This window comes from Prionailurus bengalensis, chromosome C1, assembly GCF_016509475.1.
Source record: "Prionailurus bengalensis isolate Pbe53 chromosome C1, Fcat_Pben_1.1_paternal_pri, whole genome shotgun sequence".
Lineage (NCBI taxonomy): Eukaryota > Metazoa > Chordata > Mammalia > Carnivora > Felidae > Prionailurus > Prionailurus bengalensis.
Window position 1 is genome coordinate 139,583,821 of NC_057345.1, and position 20,601 is coordinate 139,604,421.

Consider the following 20,601-nt stretch of genomic DNA (forward strand, 5'->3'; position numbering starts at 1 on the left):
TTGAACATCTATTCCGAGAATTTATCCATGTTGAGGTATCAATTCCAGTTTATTCATTTTCCCATCATATATCCTCATTGATAGATATCTGTTATTTCCCTCTTTTTGCAATTATACACAAGGTTGCTGTAAGCAATCTTGTACATGCCATCTTGTGCATCTGAGTTTCTCTGGATATCTAATTTACCAAATTGTTTTTCAAAGTATCTGTACATATTTACACTACTCGCAGCCATAAATTTAATAGTCACAGACATTTATTATACCATTAGACTTACATTTCTATATACTAACAATGAGCATGTTAAAAACATAATTAAAAACAAGATATCATTTACATATGATATTTGTATAATATAATTTTCAAAGAAAATGAAATACCTAGGTATACATTTTAAGCATGTACAAAATATGTGTGGTAAAAATTATAAAATGATGATGAAATAAATTAAAGTAAAACTAAGTAAAAGGAGAAATGTACCATAGTCTGGATTGGAAGATTCAGTGTAGTAATCATGCTAATTCTCCCAAAATTTACCTGTAGGCTTAATCAGTTCCCATCAAAATGTAATTACCTAGTGAAAGAAAATGAGAGGTTAAAATAAAATGAATACAAACCAATAGCATGTGTAATGACCGCAGGTTTTTGCTGACATTGAAATGCTTTTGTAGTACTTCTCGCACACTTCTATCTTCCGTGAGACACTAGAGGGGAAAAAAAACCCAGTAAAACAGGTAAGTAGTAAAAAGGCAGTTTAAAACCTAACTATAATGTTGTGCCTCACTTGTTGCTGTAGCTCATTAATTCTGACATTTATTTATTATTAAATATGTGTTGGTTTTATTTGTAGAATACAAAGATCAAAATAGGTCAAAATGAACTTTCCAGTCTATTGATTTTCTTCTTATCCCTTTATGTTGATTAAATATACACAAAGGTAAAACAACCCTTACTATCCCAAACTTTCTGGTCTAAAAAGGGAATCTATAGTCACACCAATGGGATGACCAAAATTCAGCACAAAATACAACAGAGAGTAAGAATTACTATATTTGGGAAAACAAGGTAAAGCATTACAAAGAATGCTTAAACTGTATGTATGAGTCAATACGCTAAAAAGAAAGCATTCCATCTACAGGGAACAGCATGAGCAATGTAGGAAGATTGTGGCATACTGACAGAAGATGAGTAGTCCTGTACCTCCAAGTTTCAGTTTTCTCCTGGTCAGTTCCTGCTATATCTTCTCACCTTCTGTTAACTAAACAGGAAAGGTTACGACAGTGGCTGAGGTCCTTGAACTTAGCTATAGTACTCTGGGGGAATTTCCTTTGAGGAGAATTAGTTATGGTCCTTTTAAATGCTCTTTTACAGGAATTTCTCTTATACTGCCATGCTGAGATGGTGTTCATTCTACTTATTTGATTCATTTGGGGTAGGACTACAACAAACATTCAAGTTAGGCAGAACATCCAGGTTCAACCTTATCCTGCATATGTTTCTTGGACGAAATTCCACAGGCAACCTGTTATCTATACCATTGCTTTGGTTTTAACATGGGAATCAGAAAAACTTGCTGGATAGTCAGTACTGAGAGACAGGATAGCTCCCTCAATGCAGCCCTCCCCTCTTACAGGACAGGGCCTCTGGCCATGGTGCTGACTTATTTTTCAAATGAAGTTCCTCTATTAGCACACCAAAAGTAAGTGGCAAATGAGGATTAGGATAAAAGGAAGAAAACTCTAGAACTAACTCCAGTTGTACTAGTTCTACCTTATTAAAGAACTGCAAAATTGTAAAAAGGAAACAAACAAAAGACCAGACAGTCTTCTATCTTCTCACATTCATTTCTACCATCTGTCCCTAAATTCATTGATATAGAATCACCAAAAAATGACCAAAAACACAAGCGTTAGCCATCTCCTACCACACGGCTACCATTTTCTAAATCATCCAGAATTATGCTTCATCAGTAACCCTTATCATCTACTTCCTTTATATACCCACTCAGATGCACAGAATGCAATATAGCTGGGAAGGACAGAAAGATAAATGACAGCACAGTACAACCTGGGCTATGTAATTCATCTTGGGAAAAGACAGGAAGTAGAGACAGAAATAACAGAAGACCTGGCAAAGACATTTAAATACTATGAAAGACTGCATTTGAATGTCTTGTAACTGTACAAGGTGAAAGTCTGAGGCACTGAAAGTGGATTCAGAGGCCAAAGATCCAGAGTTCTGATCCGCTACAGACCTATTTAAGGAAAGGGACAATGTGGAAGTACCAAATATAAAGGGTTCCTAAAGAACAGAATCTTATAGTAAGATACAGTATCAAAAAAAACTTTCCTGAGCTGACAAGTATCTGAGTCCCAGGTGAGATTAACTTGGGGAGAAGGGTACAAGGGAAAACCCACACCTAATTATATCATAGCACAATATGTGAATTTTAAGAATAAAGTCAACCATTTTTGCATACAATTCTGTACAGTTATACTAAGAATAATATGAAGTATCCATCAGAACAAAATGGGAAAGGGAAAGAAAAAATAAGATGCAAAGTTTGAACTCTTTATGTAGTAACAACTTCAGTATACATATGTTTGAAATGCTATAAACCAAATAATTACTCCGTACTAAAGGGAGGGAGATAGGCATGGATATAAGGGAAACTTGTATTTTTTTTTTTTTAAGAGAGAGAGAAGGAGAGAATCTTAAGCAAGCTCCAAGTTCTGTGTGGACCTCAACATGGGGCTTGAATCCCACGACCCTGGTATCTTGGGCCAAAATCAAGAGTCAGACAATCAACTGAGCCATGAGCCATGCACCTTTCACCGTATATTTATTCCTATGAACTGATTAAATTTTACTCAGTGAACTTTTAGTAATTTCTACACCCAATGTGGGGTGTAGACTCATGACCCCAAGATCAAGAGTCACATGCTCTTCCAAATGAGCCAGTAGCGTGTTCCCGTTTGAGGAACTTTAAAAAAATAAAAAATGACAAAATTAACAGTACTTATATGAGTAGACTATATTTTATAATCAAAACAAGAATCAAGTTTTAGTTATGCAAGATGAATAAATAAAAATATCACATAAAAATGTGACTATGGTAAACAATATTGTACACCTGAAATTTGTTTCGAAGATAGATTATAAGTGCTCTCACCTCCTCCCACAAAATAAAAATGGAAAAAGGAAAAAGGAAAAAGAATAGAAAGAAAATGGTAACTAATGGAGTGATAGATGCATTGTATAGCTTGATTGTGGCATTTCTATATGTATTTGTATATCAAAACACCAAGCTGTAAACCTAAAATATATATAATTTTTATTTTATCAATTATAGCTCAACAAAGCTGGGAAAAATTAAAAAATTGTTTAAGAGCAAAATAAATACAAAGTTCTCACATTTAATTTGGTATTGATATTCAAGATTAAAATCACTATTGCTTCTTGAATCAGGTTTTGTTTTTGCTTTTGTTTTTGTTTTTAAGGTCGGCTCCATGCCCAGCATGGAGCCCAATGCAGGGCTTGAACTCATGACCCCGACATCAACACTTCAGCTAAGATCAAGAGTCAGATGACTGACTAAGCCATGCTGGTGTCCTCTGAATCAGTATTTTTGTATCCTTTGGGTAAATACCTAGTAGTGCAATTGCTGGATCATAAGGTAGCTTTAACTTTTTGAGGAACCTCCAAACTGTTTCCCAGAGTGGCTCCACCAGTTTGTGTTCCTACCAGCAGTGGGTTCCCCTTTCTCTGAATCCTCACCAATATCTATTGTTTCTTGTGTTAATTTTAGCCATTCTGACAGGTAGGAGGTGATAGCTCACTGTAGTTTTGATTTGTATTTTCCTGATGATGAGTGACGCTGAGCATCTTTTCATGTGTCGGTTAGCCATCTGTATGTCTTCTTTGGAAAAGAAGATGTCTTTGTTTTATGAATGTTGTAAGTATTTTATGTATTTTGGACACTAACCCTCTATCAGATGTCATTTGCAAAAATCTTCTTCCTTTCCATAGGTTGCCTTTTAGTTTTGTCCAATGTTTCTTCCACCATGCCAAAGCTTTTTATCTTGATAAAATCTCAGTAGTTCATTTTTTGCTTTTGTTTCCCTTGCCTCAGGAGACATATCTAGTAAGAAGTTGCTACGGCTGATGTCAAAAGAGTTTACTGCTTGTGGTCACCTCTAGGATTTTGATGGTTTCCTTTCTCACATTTGGTCTTTGATCCATTTTGAATTTATTTTTGTGAATGGTATAAGAAAGTGGTCCAGTTTCATTCCAGAGAGGCAAACCATAAAACAGACTCTTAACTATAGAGAACAAATTGTGGGTTGCTGGAGGGGAGGGGAGGGGAGTGGGAAGGTTAAATGGGTGATGGGTATTAAGGTGGACACTAGTGATGAGCACTGGGTGTTGTATGCAAGTGACGAATCAGTGGATTCTACACCTGAAACTAATATTACACTGTATGTTAATGAACTAGAATTTAAATAAAAACTTGAAACTGAAAAAAAAAATTACTGCTTTGACATAAACAATATTTTTTAGAGCCGGTGAATACACACTGTGCAAATTTAATTGTCTAAAGATCTAATTATTTGCATCAGTATTTAATATTATAGATCAGTTTTTCCAAATTCTTTTATTTATTTATTTATTTATTTATTTATTTATTTATTTAAGTTTATATACTTTTGAGAGAGAGAGAGGGAGGGACAGAAGAGTAGGGGAGGGGCAGAGAGAGACTCCCAAGCAGGCTCTGCACTGTCAGCATGGAGCCTGATGATGGTTTTGAACTCACAAACTGTGAGATCATGACCTGAACCAAACCAAGAGTCGGACGCTTAGCCAACTGAGCCTACCAGGCTCCCCTCCAAATTCTTTGAAAACCAAGGACTCTCCATTATCTTCCACCTTCACAAGACCCATAGTTTTGAAAGATTCTACCATGTGGGATTTATTCAGCAATAGTTTTTCAATTTTGTTATTAAATACACTCCTGGCATACTCTCTCCCTTCATCCTGCCAACTGAAAATTACTTAATGTTTGTTTATTTTTAGACAGAGAAAGAAAGAGTGTGAGTGGGGGAAGGGGACAGAGAGAGAGAGAGAGAGAGAGAGAGAGAGAGAGAGAGAGAATCTAAAGCAAAAGTAAAATCCAAAGTATCTCACGAACCATGAGATCATGACCCGAGCTGAAATCAAGAGTCAGATGCTTAACCAACTGTGCCATCCAGGTACCCCTGAAAACTCTTGTCAGTGTAAGATAAACTGATGCTAGTATGCTGAGTTGATATGACAATGGTCTATATAAGTTAGGCTATTCAACTTAAGGTTAGGTAAATTTATAGAGTCCACAAGGTTTATTAGTTAACTTTTAAATCAACATGTGAACGTGCCTTGGTAGCTAAGACTCTCAGGGTTCTAGGGACTGCATGATGATATTCACCAACACAGACAATACAACCATGCCAAGCCTTACTTGACTTAAGAGACCCAAATGAGATAAAAGTTAAAACTGTCTGAGAACTAGAAAAGAAAACAATCCACACTGGATAGTGATGAACCATTAAGCTAAACTATTGCTAAACTTGTAAATAAAGAAAATAAAATTTTTTTAGTAACCTAAATATTAACAAAATAATCTAAAATATAAGTAGATACAAATAAAAATCTCACTGAAGTTCTTTTGAGAAAAAATTTAGGATATGACATTTCAATCTCCTTTAAAACACACACACACACATGCACGCACACATAAGTGTATGATTTGTATTAATGCAGTTCTATGCTACAGTAACATTAGAAGCTTTGTGCTAATTTACAATTTTTTTTTAATTTGTAGGTTTTTATTGCTTTCAATGGTATACCAAAGCACAAAAAATTACTTTAACATTATTGCCTCTGTTCCAAGTTACCTGAATGCTCTCATTCCACTTCTCAGTGAAGAGCTTGTCTGGAAATTCTGCAGGTAGAGATAATTGTTCTTTAAATATTTTAAGATATTGTGGAAAACCAAATGAATTCATTAAATGTATCTGCCGGTGAGAAAATCGTGACTTCACTCTTTTTTCTAGGAGTTCCAAAATATCCTTAAAAACAACAACAACAATCCATATAAGATGCATGTTTTTTAAAAAACAACATACCAATATTAGAAGTATACATATTCGAACAATCACCTGTAATTAACAATGTTTATCCTATAATACATAATTGAACTTTAAAACTTGTGTAAGCCTCGAAAACCTCAAATCATTCCCTTGATTTCTTTAATTATTACACAAGCTAATTTTATTAATTCCCTTCTAAGCATTGGTAGGCCTGGTGTTATCATGCCTTTTACCTACTATGCTACTATCAGTTAATCTTTAACATTCTAAGACCAACAATAATTGCGAAAGAATTGTAACTATTACTGAATAGTTCTAAACCACAGTAAGACCAATAATTTAAGTGTTTATTTACTTATTTTGAGAGTGAGTGTGACTGGGGGAAAGGCACAGCACAGAGCCCAACACGGGACTCGACCTCATGAACCATTAGAGAGTGTATGACCTGAGCCGAAATCAAGAGCTGGACACTTAGCTGAATGAGCCACCCAGGTGCCCCATCACCAAGAATTTCAATAAGGAATTGCATATTCTATAAAGAATTCAGATTAAAGAAATGGTAAAATGTAGTAAGATTATTACATTCCTGCAAATTTAAATATCTTCATTATTTTATGTAACAAAGACTCAAGAAATAGTACATGTAATGGAGAAAAGTTGACTTCACAAAACTACCTATAAATTCAAGCTGAAGCAAGCTGAACTACAAGAACAAACTATAGGAGAGGAAACTTGCAGGAACACGCCATGACACTGATAAGTATTCTGTCTTTTGTCTTTTTATAGTGATATTTTAGAAACTACTTGCATTTGTGCTATTTGTCCTTAAAAAGTTAAAATCAAGTTTACTGTCAAGTTTCTATAGTAAAAAAAACTTAAAAATGCTCTGGTGAGGCCCTAAAATATGGATTTTTAAATCTACCCAGATGATTTTCCTAATTACTAGGTTGAGAAACCAATCATATAGAGCTTGAAAGAATTCAAGTGATCAACATGGGATCATGGTTAGTCTGGAAAGGAAGACAGGAAAGACTTAATAACTTGGGTTTAGAAGGGAGAAGGTGAATAAAAAACCTGGAATGTTCTTAATAGGTTAAGTGCCAGCATAATTAAAAGAGACAAAAGTTATGTTCAGAAACAGCAGTATTATAAATTTATTTTCTATTAAGGAGTAGTTCTAGATCATCCATATAGGTAGGTGCCTGAAAGGTAGTGGAAACAACACTCTATACAACCAATAATTAAGAGCTTCAACTTGGGAATGGAAAGAAAGAGGTAGAAGTAAAAGATATTTTAGTGGTGGAGAGTAATGACAGAAGCTGGCAATGTGGGAATAAAGGGGATAGTACCAAAAAAGAAATACTTCCACAGGGAAGAGGTTGTTTGCTGGCAAACTCACTAATCCACCCATCTTTTGACTTTTTTCCTATAAACATGGACATATGGATATACTTAGAATTGAACTGCATAGTTGGAGAATTATACATGTAGAATTTTTAAAGGCCTAAGATAACACTGCTAGGGAGCAGCTGATTCTTTATTTGGTCCTTCATTGGGGCAATAACATTTGCCACTGCTTCTTCTACCCAAAGAGTTTTTTGTTTTTTTTGTTTTTGTTTTTGTTTTTGTTTTTTTAGCAAGAAGATGCTTCCTTAACTCCTGTGGTATAACTGCTGCTTTTGGCAAGGAGAAATAAAGACCTGGCAGATGTTCTATGAGGGAGGCTTATTATGAAGGCATATATCATAAGCTCTAGAGCACCGGGAAAAGAAAACAGAGAAAGACACTACACAGAAAAACAGCACTGGCAGGAGGACTGTTGAAAGATGACTTAAAGCATTTCACTGTTCTAAAAAAAAAAAAAAAAACAAAAAAAAAAAAAACAGCTGCAGGAAAGAAAAAGAAGTAAATGAGCCTGATACAAGGCTACCAAGAATGCAGGAGGGAAAAGAAGGATGAAAACAACAGACTCATGGCAGCCAGAGCATGAGAAGAGAGATGACCCTTAAGTACCAGTTTTATCTGAATTCAGTAATAAAGTTTATAATGTAAAAGAAGATAAAAAAAGGCCTGTGTAGCCATCTGAAGGTACATGGGGTTCAACATGTAGAGTCTTCACAAAGTAATGTGATAGCAACAATGAGACTATGGTTACAATCATTCTAAAATCCCCCCAAAAAGCAAAGAAGCCACTATCTACTGTGACATCTTGACAGAAGTAATCCCTTCCATTTCTCAAGATGTGTACTTACAAAGAGGGGATAGTATCATTTTTACTCAATTCCAAGCATTCAAAATATAGAACGAATCTTAAATATAAAAGTAATTAGCAATTTTTATAACATGATGGTAAGATTATTTCATTGTCTTTTTACTTGCTAATGTAGAAATTATACTAGCATAATCTGACTTCGCATTTTCATTCAGTGATTCCACTGGACAGAGGGAGGTATTAGTTTATGAGTATGTGTGAATAATTGTTTCCTTCAATCTGAGCTGAAAAGTAGGATAAATGCACGAGGCACTGATAAAACACATTTGAAAGAAATGCTTAATATAATCACCTACATAGGTGACTACATCAGTAATTAAGCTTTAATTATCTAAATATTATAATCAATTTTTTAATAGAAAGAATAACTTACCAATCTACATGTAAGACCAATAACTGCTAGTGGAGTCTGTGCAGACTGAGAAATGTCAAAAAGATTATAGAGGAGCGTCTGGTTTTTATGATGAGCAAAAAGATCAAATTCATCTAATATGAAGATCACTGGGCAACTACTAGACCTGTCACCTAAGATAAAATAAGAGTTTTATATTAATAAGCAATTATATCAACCTTTCTTAAGTTTCCAAATTATTCACTACATTTTAGTTGTTAAAACTCAATTCAACAAATACATACTGAAAAACCTACTTTGGGTAGGATACTTAACAGTGCATGTACATTTATTCAACAAAAAATTGTTCACATGACAAGATAGCCCTTACTGCCCTCAAGTAGTTCACAGTCTAATTACCAGATTCTAGTTTACTAATAAAAAACTCAAGAATTATTTTATGCCATTATTTTTTAAATTATGGAAACATAATCTTTTACCATCAAAAAATTGACAAGGATCTCTTAACACCTACATACTCCAAAACACTTTGGTATTAATAATAAAGGGAGCAACTAGCTTATGAACAAAACTTTTGCTTCAAAAGAGACTTGTTTAGTTAGCAGAAATACAAAGTGCATTTTCCCAGGTGCTTAAAATTTTTACAAATAAATTGTTAAATTATGAATTCAACCAAAGCCACTTTTAACTCCTTTTTGAGCCCTGCCCTGACAATTTTAATATTTCAACAACAGGGAAAGTTCAACATGACTCTGTGAATTCATTTTTCTCATTACAATGAGGGAAACTACTTTAACAGACGAATCGCTATTACCTTAAAGTTTACGGCTTTATATTTACATACACAAGTGAAAAGAAAATCTGATAAGAGGACATTTAACAGATAATAAAACATATACAGAAACCTAAATGGCATGAAAAGCCCGAGGACTACTTAAAAAGTCTATAAACAAACCTATATAATATAGAAATTTAGTATTTGATAAAATATGCCATTACAAATCATGGGGAAAAGTGGTTTATACAAGGTCACATCTCAACTTTACACCTTATCAAAATAAGTTCTCACCAGATTATAAGTATATGTTAGATGAAAACATTAACTAGATGTCTTCAAAATCTGAAGACAAAAGTTTCGACTATGTAAAAAATTTAAAACTTCAGCAGAAAAGTCCAAACCAAATTTAAGAGAAAAATAAGTGCAAGAATTTTCATGAATGAGTATGAGATAAACATCACCAAAATAAGGCAAAAGAACCAACAGGAAATACACAAACCAAAAAATATCAGTGCCCAATAAAAGTATGAAGTGGTGAGCATCATTAACACCAACATTATGCATATTAAACTAAGAGATGTATTTTTTTCTCTTAGGCAAACATGAAAAATAGTAACTTTGAATAAAAGTTGTGAAGGAAAAGGTACTCTCAAATATGTTTAGAAAATAGAATTTCCAAGGTAGTTTGGTTATATTTATACTTTTAAATGTGGTACAGTTTGATCAAGAATTCTACTCACTAAAATTTACCCCAGGAAAAATCCAAATGACAATTTAAGCATTTCTTCCTAATTGTACAAAGTTAGAATGTCCAGAACTGGTGATTAAGAACCTAATTTAATATATTGGGAGCATAATTAATTTATAAAACAGAATGAGAACCATAAAAATGATGGTGTAGCTCACTAATTACTGACACAGAAAGATGTTCACAACACACCGTTAAGTAAGTGAAAAGATACAGGTTATACAATATGGAAAATTATTTTAATCTTATACAAAATTACGTCCATCTGTATCAGTGATATACTGTAGGTGATATTTTCAGATGGTGTTAAATATGCTAATATTTACCTTTTTTCAAAGCTTCCAGAAGAAATGAAAGGTTTTCAGCAAAGCTTCCCTGAACAACAAAAATAGACACCATGACTAAAAGTTTAATGAAATAAAGAATAAAAGAGGACTATGATATTTGGACATTATATAGGCATTATGTATCTATTTTTTTCTAGATTCAAATTAGTCAGTAGTCAGATTCTGAGCTGGATATTTCTATGTGCATCACTAAAAACTTAAAATGTTGAAGCAGGGATGGCATAGTGTTGAAAACGGCATTACTCTGTCATGTTTACAATTTTGCATTTTCCAGATAAAATCTGTAAAAATGTTAACTTTAAAGGTTGTTTTTAAGACTTGCTATATTCTAAATACAGTCAGAGAACTAAAACTCCATTGTACTTCAAATACATTAAGCTCTTGCCAGTCTCAGATTAATTTGAACATTAAAAAATGCCCATGAATTTAAATCAGATCCAAAAGGAAATGGGAGAAGAAATTTGCCTCAAATATTCCATACTATAATTGTTTTTACCTATTCAAGAGCATATCATAGAATGTGTATATATCATATCAAATTTAGCTGTTTACTTGGAACACAGCCAAAACATTTTTGGATAAAACTTAAATATATTCTATGTGGAAATTAAGAGAGGAGCACATGCGTTACCCTGATGTTCCAGCTTGTGGATAAAGGCCCTTTAAAATATTTTTTCATTTAAGTCATTAATTTTTACGTTATTCAGATTTTTTGATTTAAATAAATAACCAACTTTAAATTTGCAAAGACATATCAGAGAAAAGAAATCCACTTGTTTCCCAATTTTGAGAGAACTGATACAAAATAGCATAATAGGTTTTTAAGAACTTGCATTTATTTTACTATAATTGCATGTTGTCAAATCAACATTATTTCCAAGACAGGTAGGGCAAGAAGTATTTACCATAACATAAATAAAGGCTCACAAGGCTGTGGGTAAGTCAGTACTATCCAAAGTTATTCAACTACTAGCCAAAGTACTAGCCAAATAACTACTAGCCAAAGTTATTCAAAGGTTGTTAGTCTTTTTTCTAAAGTTTATTTATTTATTTTTAAGAGAGAGAGAGTGTGTGTGAATCCCAAGCAGACTCTGTGCTGTCAGTGCTGAGCCTGATTTGGGGCTTAATCCCACAAATTGGGAGATCATGACCTGAGCCAAAATCAAGAGTTGGACGCCCGACCAAAGGAGCCACCCAGATGCCACTCTCTCTCTTTTTAAAGACAGTTATAACCTGACATTAAGTTTATCATTATATAAATACATATGCACATATAAGAATATCCTTATATGAATACATATACATGTATTGTATATAGATATCCATATACATTTACAGGAATATAGAAATTTGCTCTAAGTATATCAAAACAGAAAGACTCTGGGTTCAGTTAAGTGACTTAGGTTCTTAATGTCCAGCCTTTGTCATTTTATGACCTTAGGTAAGCTAAATATATTGTTTGCCTCAGGTGACTGATCTATATAATGTAGAAGTTAAATAATGTCTTTATGTGATGCTATAAGAAAAGTAATGACCCAGGATGTTAAACAACGGTGACTTTTTAATCAATTCCTATGAATCCAATATAAATAGGTCCATTTAGGAAAGTTAGAAACACCAGTCTACATCGATTGCAAACCGAAGGCCAAACTGAGCCTACCTAATAGTAAATCTCCTTGATCAGGTAGGCCACTGTTTTCAACAGTACAGTCTGAACAGGAGACAGAACATTAGACTTATAGAAGGGGCATTATGAACCTGTAGACAGTGTAGAAGGAAAACACATGATTGGCTCAACTTTTTATAAGTAATTACTAAAGAGGCTTACAACTATGGCTATGCCATTGCAGAAAAGAGTATACATTTTAGAGTGATAGTACTGTATGATCACCAGTGAGCAGAAAATGAACTGGGATGTATACAACCCACTTTAATTGAGTAAGCAGTAGGAGAGGTAGTCATTTCATTATGAAAGTTAAGGTAGCTATAAATTAATGTTTCTCTTGAACCCTATAAATAAAGTGATAGGGTAAACATTTTAATAAAAGTTCCAGAACATTGCTGATCAGTTTCATTTAAGTAACTGATGTTCACCAATCCCGAGATTCCAAGCTGCTACAATAATGAGGTATAAATAAGTTTCTGAAAACATTTTAATAGTAAGAGATAACTGACATTTGTAAGAGATAACTGAAATTTGTATAGTACATTACAAACCCAGCATTTTTCAAATATAAATTATGTTCAATGCTCCCTTTTGTCTTTAGGATAAATCTGTGAAGTATGAGAAGATAATGCACATTTAACACAGATGAGAAATCTCAACTTCAGAGATACTAGCCATGATGGCCATGTAGTCAACAGTTTCAAGACAAGGCTCAAATCCACATTTAATAGCTTCAAATTCAGCACATTTTCCATTACACCTAGCTACCCAAGTCTCAAAAGACTAAAAACAGACTGCTAGAGTGTAGTACTTTAAAAAATATATTAATCTACCTCCAAAGACAGAGAATCAAGATATTTCTCTTAACACGTAAAGAAACAAACTCAGATAATATCTACAGAAACACGGATTTCTTGACTATTTTATAGTGTGATCTACTTTAAAAAATCTAAATATAAAGATATGATGAATAAATGCATCCTAGAACCTTATACTTTTTTATGGCAAGAATATTTCAGATTTCAATTTAGAATCTCTGAACCTGCCCTAGTCTTTCAAAAATATAAAAATATCTATGCCATGCAAACATTAAAGCCTATTTAATAAAGGAATAGAAACGATACTTACAAAAACTTTATCTCCAACTACATTTTCCAGATTTAACTGTCTTGTGATTTCCTTTAGGGCAATTTTATCATTGATCTGCAGCAGTCCTGAAATAAAGTCCATTTAAAAATATTTAATTAAAATGAAATATTTATTTGATAAAGCACAGGTTATTTTCCAGTCAAGTAAGTTTTCTAACGCTTTTTAAATTTAACTAGAAAGAAAAAAGTCAAAAGCCTGTTTGTTTACATTACTTCCTTTTTGAAGCACAGCAATGAAGATGTGGTAGACTCAAAGAACTATCTACCTTGGGATTCTTTTATTTTAAGAAAAGAAAGACAAAAAACAAGAGTCCTTATGTGCTTCCTTTGTATATTATTATTATTATTATTATTATTATTATTTTAGTTTCTAAAAATAATGCATATGGTACTTTAAAGTGGAAGTTGTTAAGCATGGATCATGTTTTTAAAATATAATTGTCATCCACCTTTAAACATTTTAGGTAAATTAGGTTTTGTATTATAAAAAGCTCACATGGCTTATATCATTTCCAATGGCAAAATTATGACATACTTACCATTTAGGTGAACTTGTAATACATTCTCACTCACTTCTTCTATTTCCATTAGTTCTTTCAAAGCATGGTTTATTAACTAAGTGGTATTAAAAAAAGTTTATGGAATACTTAGATAAAAATCATAAGTTTGTATTTTTTTAAACTATGAATAATAGAAACAGAACATAATAAAAATATCATTTGAAACTAATAAATAAATTTGCACATTATTCAGATAAAAGAAAGGTTCAAGTAGAATACCTAATGTCCGACTCAAGATGCCAGAGACAAGACTGATGTCACACTCTCTCAATCATCTCCCCAAACTAATAAATGTTTATAAACAACCGTCAAGTTTACAAAGACATTTTTGTCTGTTAAGTCACATAAGTCACATGTATCAAATGACTACAAAAATCAACCCCAATCAATATATCGATTTCTATGAAATACTGTTAACTACTCTGTATGTTACCATGAAATAAAAACTCGAAAAGTAAAAACTACCAAGAGGATAACCTGAAAAAAGAGATGGCCCCTCTGTTAGTTGCTAGGTATAGTACCCATCCCTCATCCACAGTTTCAATTTCCATTAGTGTGGAAGCAGATGAATCCTTCTTTTGACGTTATGGTCAAAAGGTCAATAGTAGCCTAATGTCACATAAAAATGCCTACATCATTCACCTAACCTAATCTCATCGTGTAGGCATTTTATCATCTTACATCATCACAAGGGTAAATATAGGACAAAACGATACTTTGAGAGAGACACCTCACTGAAATAACTCACTGTATTTGTTATAACTATTCTATTACTATTTATTTTTAATCTCTTACTGTGCCTTATTTATACATTACACGTTCCCAAAGGTATATATGCATAAAAAATAACAGTACATATAGGGTGTGTTACTATCTCCTGGTTTCAGTCATTCACTGGAGTCTTGAAATGTATGCCCTATGGGTGAGAGGACACTACTGTGTACAGAACAAGACCCTATTAAAGAAACGTAGAGCTTGTAATAAGAAAATTACTACTACTAATATAATTACTACTAAAAATACACTCACAAAGTGTTATACCATCTTAAACTGTTTTAATTATAAAGTTTCGGATTTGTGTAACTACAGATTCCTATGCCACATACTTTCTATTCTCTATTTTTTTGACTTGTGATATCACAATTACACTGCAATATAATATACATCTCTTCAAATTAATATTGCATTCATTTTTTTAAATTTAAAAATGAACACAACTAAGAAAAGCAAAAAAGCTTTTAAAAGGAAGAGCAATGATGAAGGACTACTCCTTCTAATACTAAAATAGAAAGGACTATTACAAAATAAATGGTCGCCCAAAATAGGCTGTGTATACAAAATTAAATTACTAAAGTTGGTATCAAAATTTAGTGAGGACAAAAGGATTATTCAAAAAACAAAAAAACCCAATGGAACAACTGGTAAGCCATTTTGAAAAACAAAATACTATTTGTATTTCCAATATTCTATTTGTCACTACAACATCTTTGTGAAATAGGAAGAAGTAAATATCATTTTAAACTATTAGGTTTCACAATATGGTATCAAACATACTAGCCATTCTGGTATATCTGTATTGTTTTAAAAACAAATGGAACTCTATGTCAGATCATAGTTAAACTAAGTCCTCTAAAAAAGGGATAATCTCAAAATATTAAGTGACATACTATGAAATAAAGCCGAGTAAGAAGTGACATTCTTTATAGAAAACCATTAGAAAATGAGGTGGCACTTCTTGGCCTTTAGATTAAGTATGAGTCTATCGTAAGAGTTCGTCCCCAGGTAATACAAACTTCATATCTCTAACAATCAAATCATCCTAAATACCCCAGAAATCAATCTGAAAACTGGCAAAAACAAAAAACAAAAAACAAAACAAAAAAAACCCTCCACAAATAAAGGTAGAGAGGAGGCCACATCAAAGGAGGTAGGAAGTATGGAGACTCAACTTGGGAGAAAAATGTATCGTAGCCAATGGGGTAGGGAGGAAGTTACCATCTGGAGAAGGGCAAGAGAGGCTAACACATAGGGAAGTATACAGGAAATGAATCCCCACAGCAATTGGCTTGGAAAGTGAGAGGGCCTGAATTTCTTGAGTTCTTGCAACCAGTGGGGCTTAAAGCCTGGAGTTCTAAAGGTCAGCATGCTTGGCTCAGGGAAAGCTGGGACTGGGACACTGGGACTGCTCTTGGAGAGAAGGCTGGGCAAACAGCCTATGGATGGACACAGCTTGCAAAAACCAATCTGGATAGTGCCTGGGGCACACTGTAGGGAGGTTAGCTACTCCTCTTTGAGAATGTTCCAGAGTGAGGGCATTCAGAGAGAGAGAGATCTCCAGGTAAAAAGGAACTGGCAGGTACCAATTACCTCACCTGCCTGTCAGAATACAGAGCTACCTGCAAAAAACAGTCTTGGGCCCACACTCATTACCTAACTTGCTTACACCAAGCCCCACTCACCCCCTCACGATCTGGGGAAAACAACCTTCCTAGTCACTCTTGCCTAGGTGGCAGCATGGCAGGCCCCCTCTCCTACAAGACTGGCCCAAACCCGTGCCAATACTATGGCTCCTATCTGGTAAGTTTTGCAAAGCTGCAGTTTAGGTGATGGTGGTGACAGGTTATTTCACAAAGCAGACCAGAACACATTTAGTTAAAATGCACTACATTCAGGGCAGGGACCAAACACTGCCCACAATAGGCATCTGTAGATGACTGCCCTGAAGCATAAAACTATCAGGACCACACAACAGCAGAGTACACTTAGCATTGCTGGAAGTGCCAGGTCCTGGGGAAGAAGGGACACTATACTGCAGGGCACCACAGGACCTCTTCTTCATAAAGCCATTGCCCTCAAAAATAGAAGTAGCTGACTTCCCTCACACATAGAAACAGACACTGAGACTTATACAAAATGGGAAGACAGAAGAATTTCTCCCAAATGAGATAACAGGACAAGGACGTGGCAAAAAACCTAAGTGAAACAGATAAAAGAAAATTTAAAGCAATGATTACAAGTATACTTACTGGACTTGAGAAAACACTGGAGCACATCAATGAGACCATTAACACAGAGATAAGAAGTAACACAGCACAGAAAAAGGACTCAATAAATGAAATGAGAAACATGCTTGATGGCTGCAGGCTGGAAGAAGAGGAACTAATTAATGACCCAGAAGACAGAGTAATGGAAAATAATCAAGCTGAACAAAAGAAAGAAAAAAGAATTATGGAAAATGAGAACAGATGTAGAGAATTTCAATGTCTCCATCAAGTGTAATAACATTCATATTACAGGAGTCCCAGGAGCACAGAGAAAAGGGAGTAAAGAATTTATTTGGAGAAATAATAGCTGAAAACTTCCTTAATTTGGGGAAGGAAACAGATATCCAGATCTAGGAGGCACAAAGAAACCCCAACAAAAGCAACAAAAGTAGATCCACACCAAGACATATGTAATTAAAATGGGAAAATACAGTGGTAAAGGAAAAAATATTAAAAGTGACAAGATAAAAATAGACAGTTATATACAAAGGAAATACCATAAGGCTATCAGAGAATTTTTCAGCAGAAACTTTCCAATCCAGAAAGGAGTGCCATGTTATATGCAAACTGCTGAATGGGAAATATCTGCAGCCAAGAATACTCTTTCCTGCAAGGCTATCAGAATAGAAGGAAAGAGTGAGTCTGTCAGACAAACAAAAATTAAAGGAGTTCATGACCACTAAACCAGCCCTGCAGAAAATATTAAAGGGGTCTCTTTGAGTGTAAATAAAGGAAGACCAAAATGACAGCATGAAGGCAGGAAACACAAAAATAGTAAAAATGAATATTCCTGTAAAAAAAAATCAGTAAAGGAATTCACAAAATGAAAGGATATAAAATATGACACCACATACCTAAAACATGGGGAGACGAAGAGTAAAGAATGGGTTCAAACTTAAACAACCATCAACTTGTATACAGGCTGCTCTATGCAGAAGATGTTATATACAAACCTAATGGTAACCACAAATCAAAAACCACTAATAAATATGCAAAGAATAAAGAGAAGAAATCCAAACATATCATTAAAGAAAATCAGCAAACCATGAAAGAGAAAAGAACAAATCAGAAAATCTTCGGAAACAACCACAGAACAAGTAATAAAACGGCAACAAATGCATATCAATAATAACTTTGAATGTAAATGGACTAAAGACTCCAATAAACAGACAGAGGGGAACAGAATGGACAAAAAACCCCAAGACCCATCTATATGCTGTGTACAAGAGACACATTTTAGACCTAAACACACCTGCAGATTGAAAGTGAGGGGATGGAGAAACATTTATCATGTAAATGGATGTCAAAAGAAAGCCAGAGTAGCAATACTTATATTGGCTTTAAATCAAAGACTGTTAACAAGAGACCAAGAAAGACACTATGTAATAATTAAGGGAACAATCCAATAGACTATAATAATTGTAAATATTTACACATCCAATATGGGAGCACTCCAATACATAAAACATTTAATAACAAACATAAAGGAATGAATCAATAATAATACAACAGTAGGGGACTTTAACACCCCACTGACATCAATGTACAGATCATCTAAACGGAAAATCAACAAGGACAATGGCTTAGAATGACACATTGGACCAGAAAGATTTAGCAGATATATTGACAACATTCCATCCAAAAATAGCAGAATACACATCCTTCTCAAGTGCACATGGAACTTTCTCCAAAACAGATCTCCAGATATTAGGCCACAAAACAAGCCTCAACAAATGAAAGTCATACCGTGTATCTTTTATGAAAACAACATTATGAAACTATACGTCAACCACAAGGAAAAAAATCTCGGAAAACCACAAATACATGGAGGTTAACTAACATGCTACTGAACAATGAATGGGTCAACCAGGAAATCAAAGAAGGAAATAAAAAAGCACATGGAAACAAATAAATATGAAAATATAATGGTTCACACCTGTGGGACAGTTTTAAGAGGGAAGTTTATAGCAATATGAGCCTACAGGCCTACCTCAAGAAGCAAGACAAATCTCAAGTAAATAACTTTATACCTAAAGGAGCTAAAAAGAACAAAAAACCCTAAAACCAGCAAAGGAAGGAAATAATAAAGATTAGAGCAGAAATAAATGATTTAGAAACCAAAAACACAATAGAACAGATCAATGAAACCAAGAGCTTGTTCTTTGGGGGAAAAAAAATGATAAAACTGGTAAGCCTCTAGCCACACTTACCAGGGGGAAAAAAAAAGAAAAAAACCAAATAAATAAAATCAAAAACGAGAGAAGACAAATAACACCACAGAAATACAAACATTCATAGAACAATATGAAAAACTACATGCCAACACTGGACAGCCTAGAAGAAATAGGTAAATTCCTAGAAACATGTAACCTACCAAAACTGACACAGGAAGAACAGAAAATTTGAACAGACTAATAACCAGTGAGAAAATTACATCGGTAATCAAAAAAATTCCCAGGAAACAAAAGTCCAGAGCCACTTGGCTTTTCAAATTCTACAATCATTTGAAGAACAGTTAATACCTATGCTTCTCAAACATTCCAAAAAATAAAAAAGGAAGGAAAACTTCAAATTCATTCTATGAGGGCAGCATTATCCTGACACCGAAACTAGATAAAGATATCACAAAAACAACTACAGGCCAAGATCTCTGATGAATACAGATGCAAAAATTCTCAACATAATACCAGCAAACAGAATCCAACAATACATTTAAAAAAATTATTCACCACAATCAAGCAGGATTTAATGCTGGGTTGCAAGGGCGGTTCACTATTTGCAAATCAATCAACATGATACAGCACATCAATAAGATAAAGAATAAGAACCATATGATTATTTTAGTAGATGCAGAGAAAGCATTTGGCAAAGTACAACATCTATTCATGATAAAAACCCTCAATGAAGTAGGTTTAGAGGAAACATACCTAAACATAAAATAGAGGAGAAACTGAGAGCCTTTCCCTTAAGGTCAGGAACAACACAAAGATGTCTTTGTATTCAACACTTGTATTCAACATACTACTGGAAGACGTAGCCACAGCAATCAGAAAATATAAAGAAATAAAAGGCATTCAAAACAGTAAGGAAGCAGTAAAACTTTTCACTTATTTGCAGATGACATGATACTCTATATAGAAAACCCAAAAGACTCCAACAAAAAGCTGCTAAAATAAATGAAGTCAGTAAAGTGGCAAGATATAAAATCAATGTACAGATCTCCATTGCATTTCTATACATCAATAATGAAGCAGTAGAAAGAGAAATTAAGAAAACAATACCATTTACAATTGCATCAAAAAGAGTAAGATATCTAGGATAAACATAACCAAAGAGGTGACAAATCTGTTCCCTGAAAACTATAAAGCACTGATGAAAGAAAATGAAGAGGACACAAAGAGATAGGAAGACATTCTATGCTCATGGATTGTAAGAATATTGTTAAAATGTCTAAACTACCCAAAGCAATATGCATTTAATGTAGTTCCTGTCAAATACTAAGCATTTTTCACAGAGCTAGAACAAATAATCCTAAAATGTCTATGCAACCACAGAAGACC

At 33.9% G+C, this 20,601-nt stretch overlaps 1 protein-coding gene across 10 annotated transcripts in view; it reads right to left on the reverse strand.

Annotated features, from left to right (window-relative positions):
- The window catches only part of ORC4 (origin recognition complex subunit 4), a 79,849-nt gene that overhangs the window by 8,295 nt on the left and 50,953 nt on the right, over nucleotides 1-20,601 (reverse strand). For all 10 annotated transcript variants that reach the window (XM_043576642.1, XM_043576646.1, XM_043576651.1 and 7 more), the window contains 6 exons: nucleotides 13,977-14,052; nucleotides 13,418-13,503; nucleotides 10,603-10,651; nucleotides 8,772-8,923; nucleotides 5,932-6,105; nucleotides 619-705 (listed from right to left, as the gene is read on the reverse strand). In XM_043576642.1, the coding sequence (XP_043432577.1) occupies nucleotides 619-705; nucleotides 5,932-6,105; nucleotides 8,772-8,923; nucleotides 10,603-10,651; nucleotides 13,418-13,503; nucleotides 13,977-14,052 (624 nt within the window). The remainder of the gene's footprint in view (nucleotides 1-618; nucleotides 706-5,931; nucleotides 6,106-8,771; nucleotides 8,924-10,602; nucleotides 10,652-13,417; nucleotides 13,504-13,976; nucleotides 14,053-20,601) is intronic.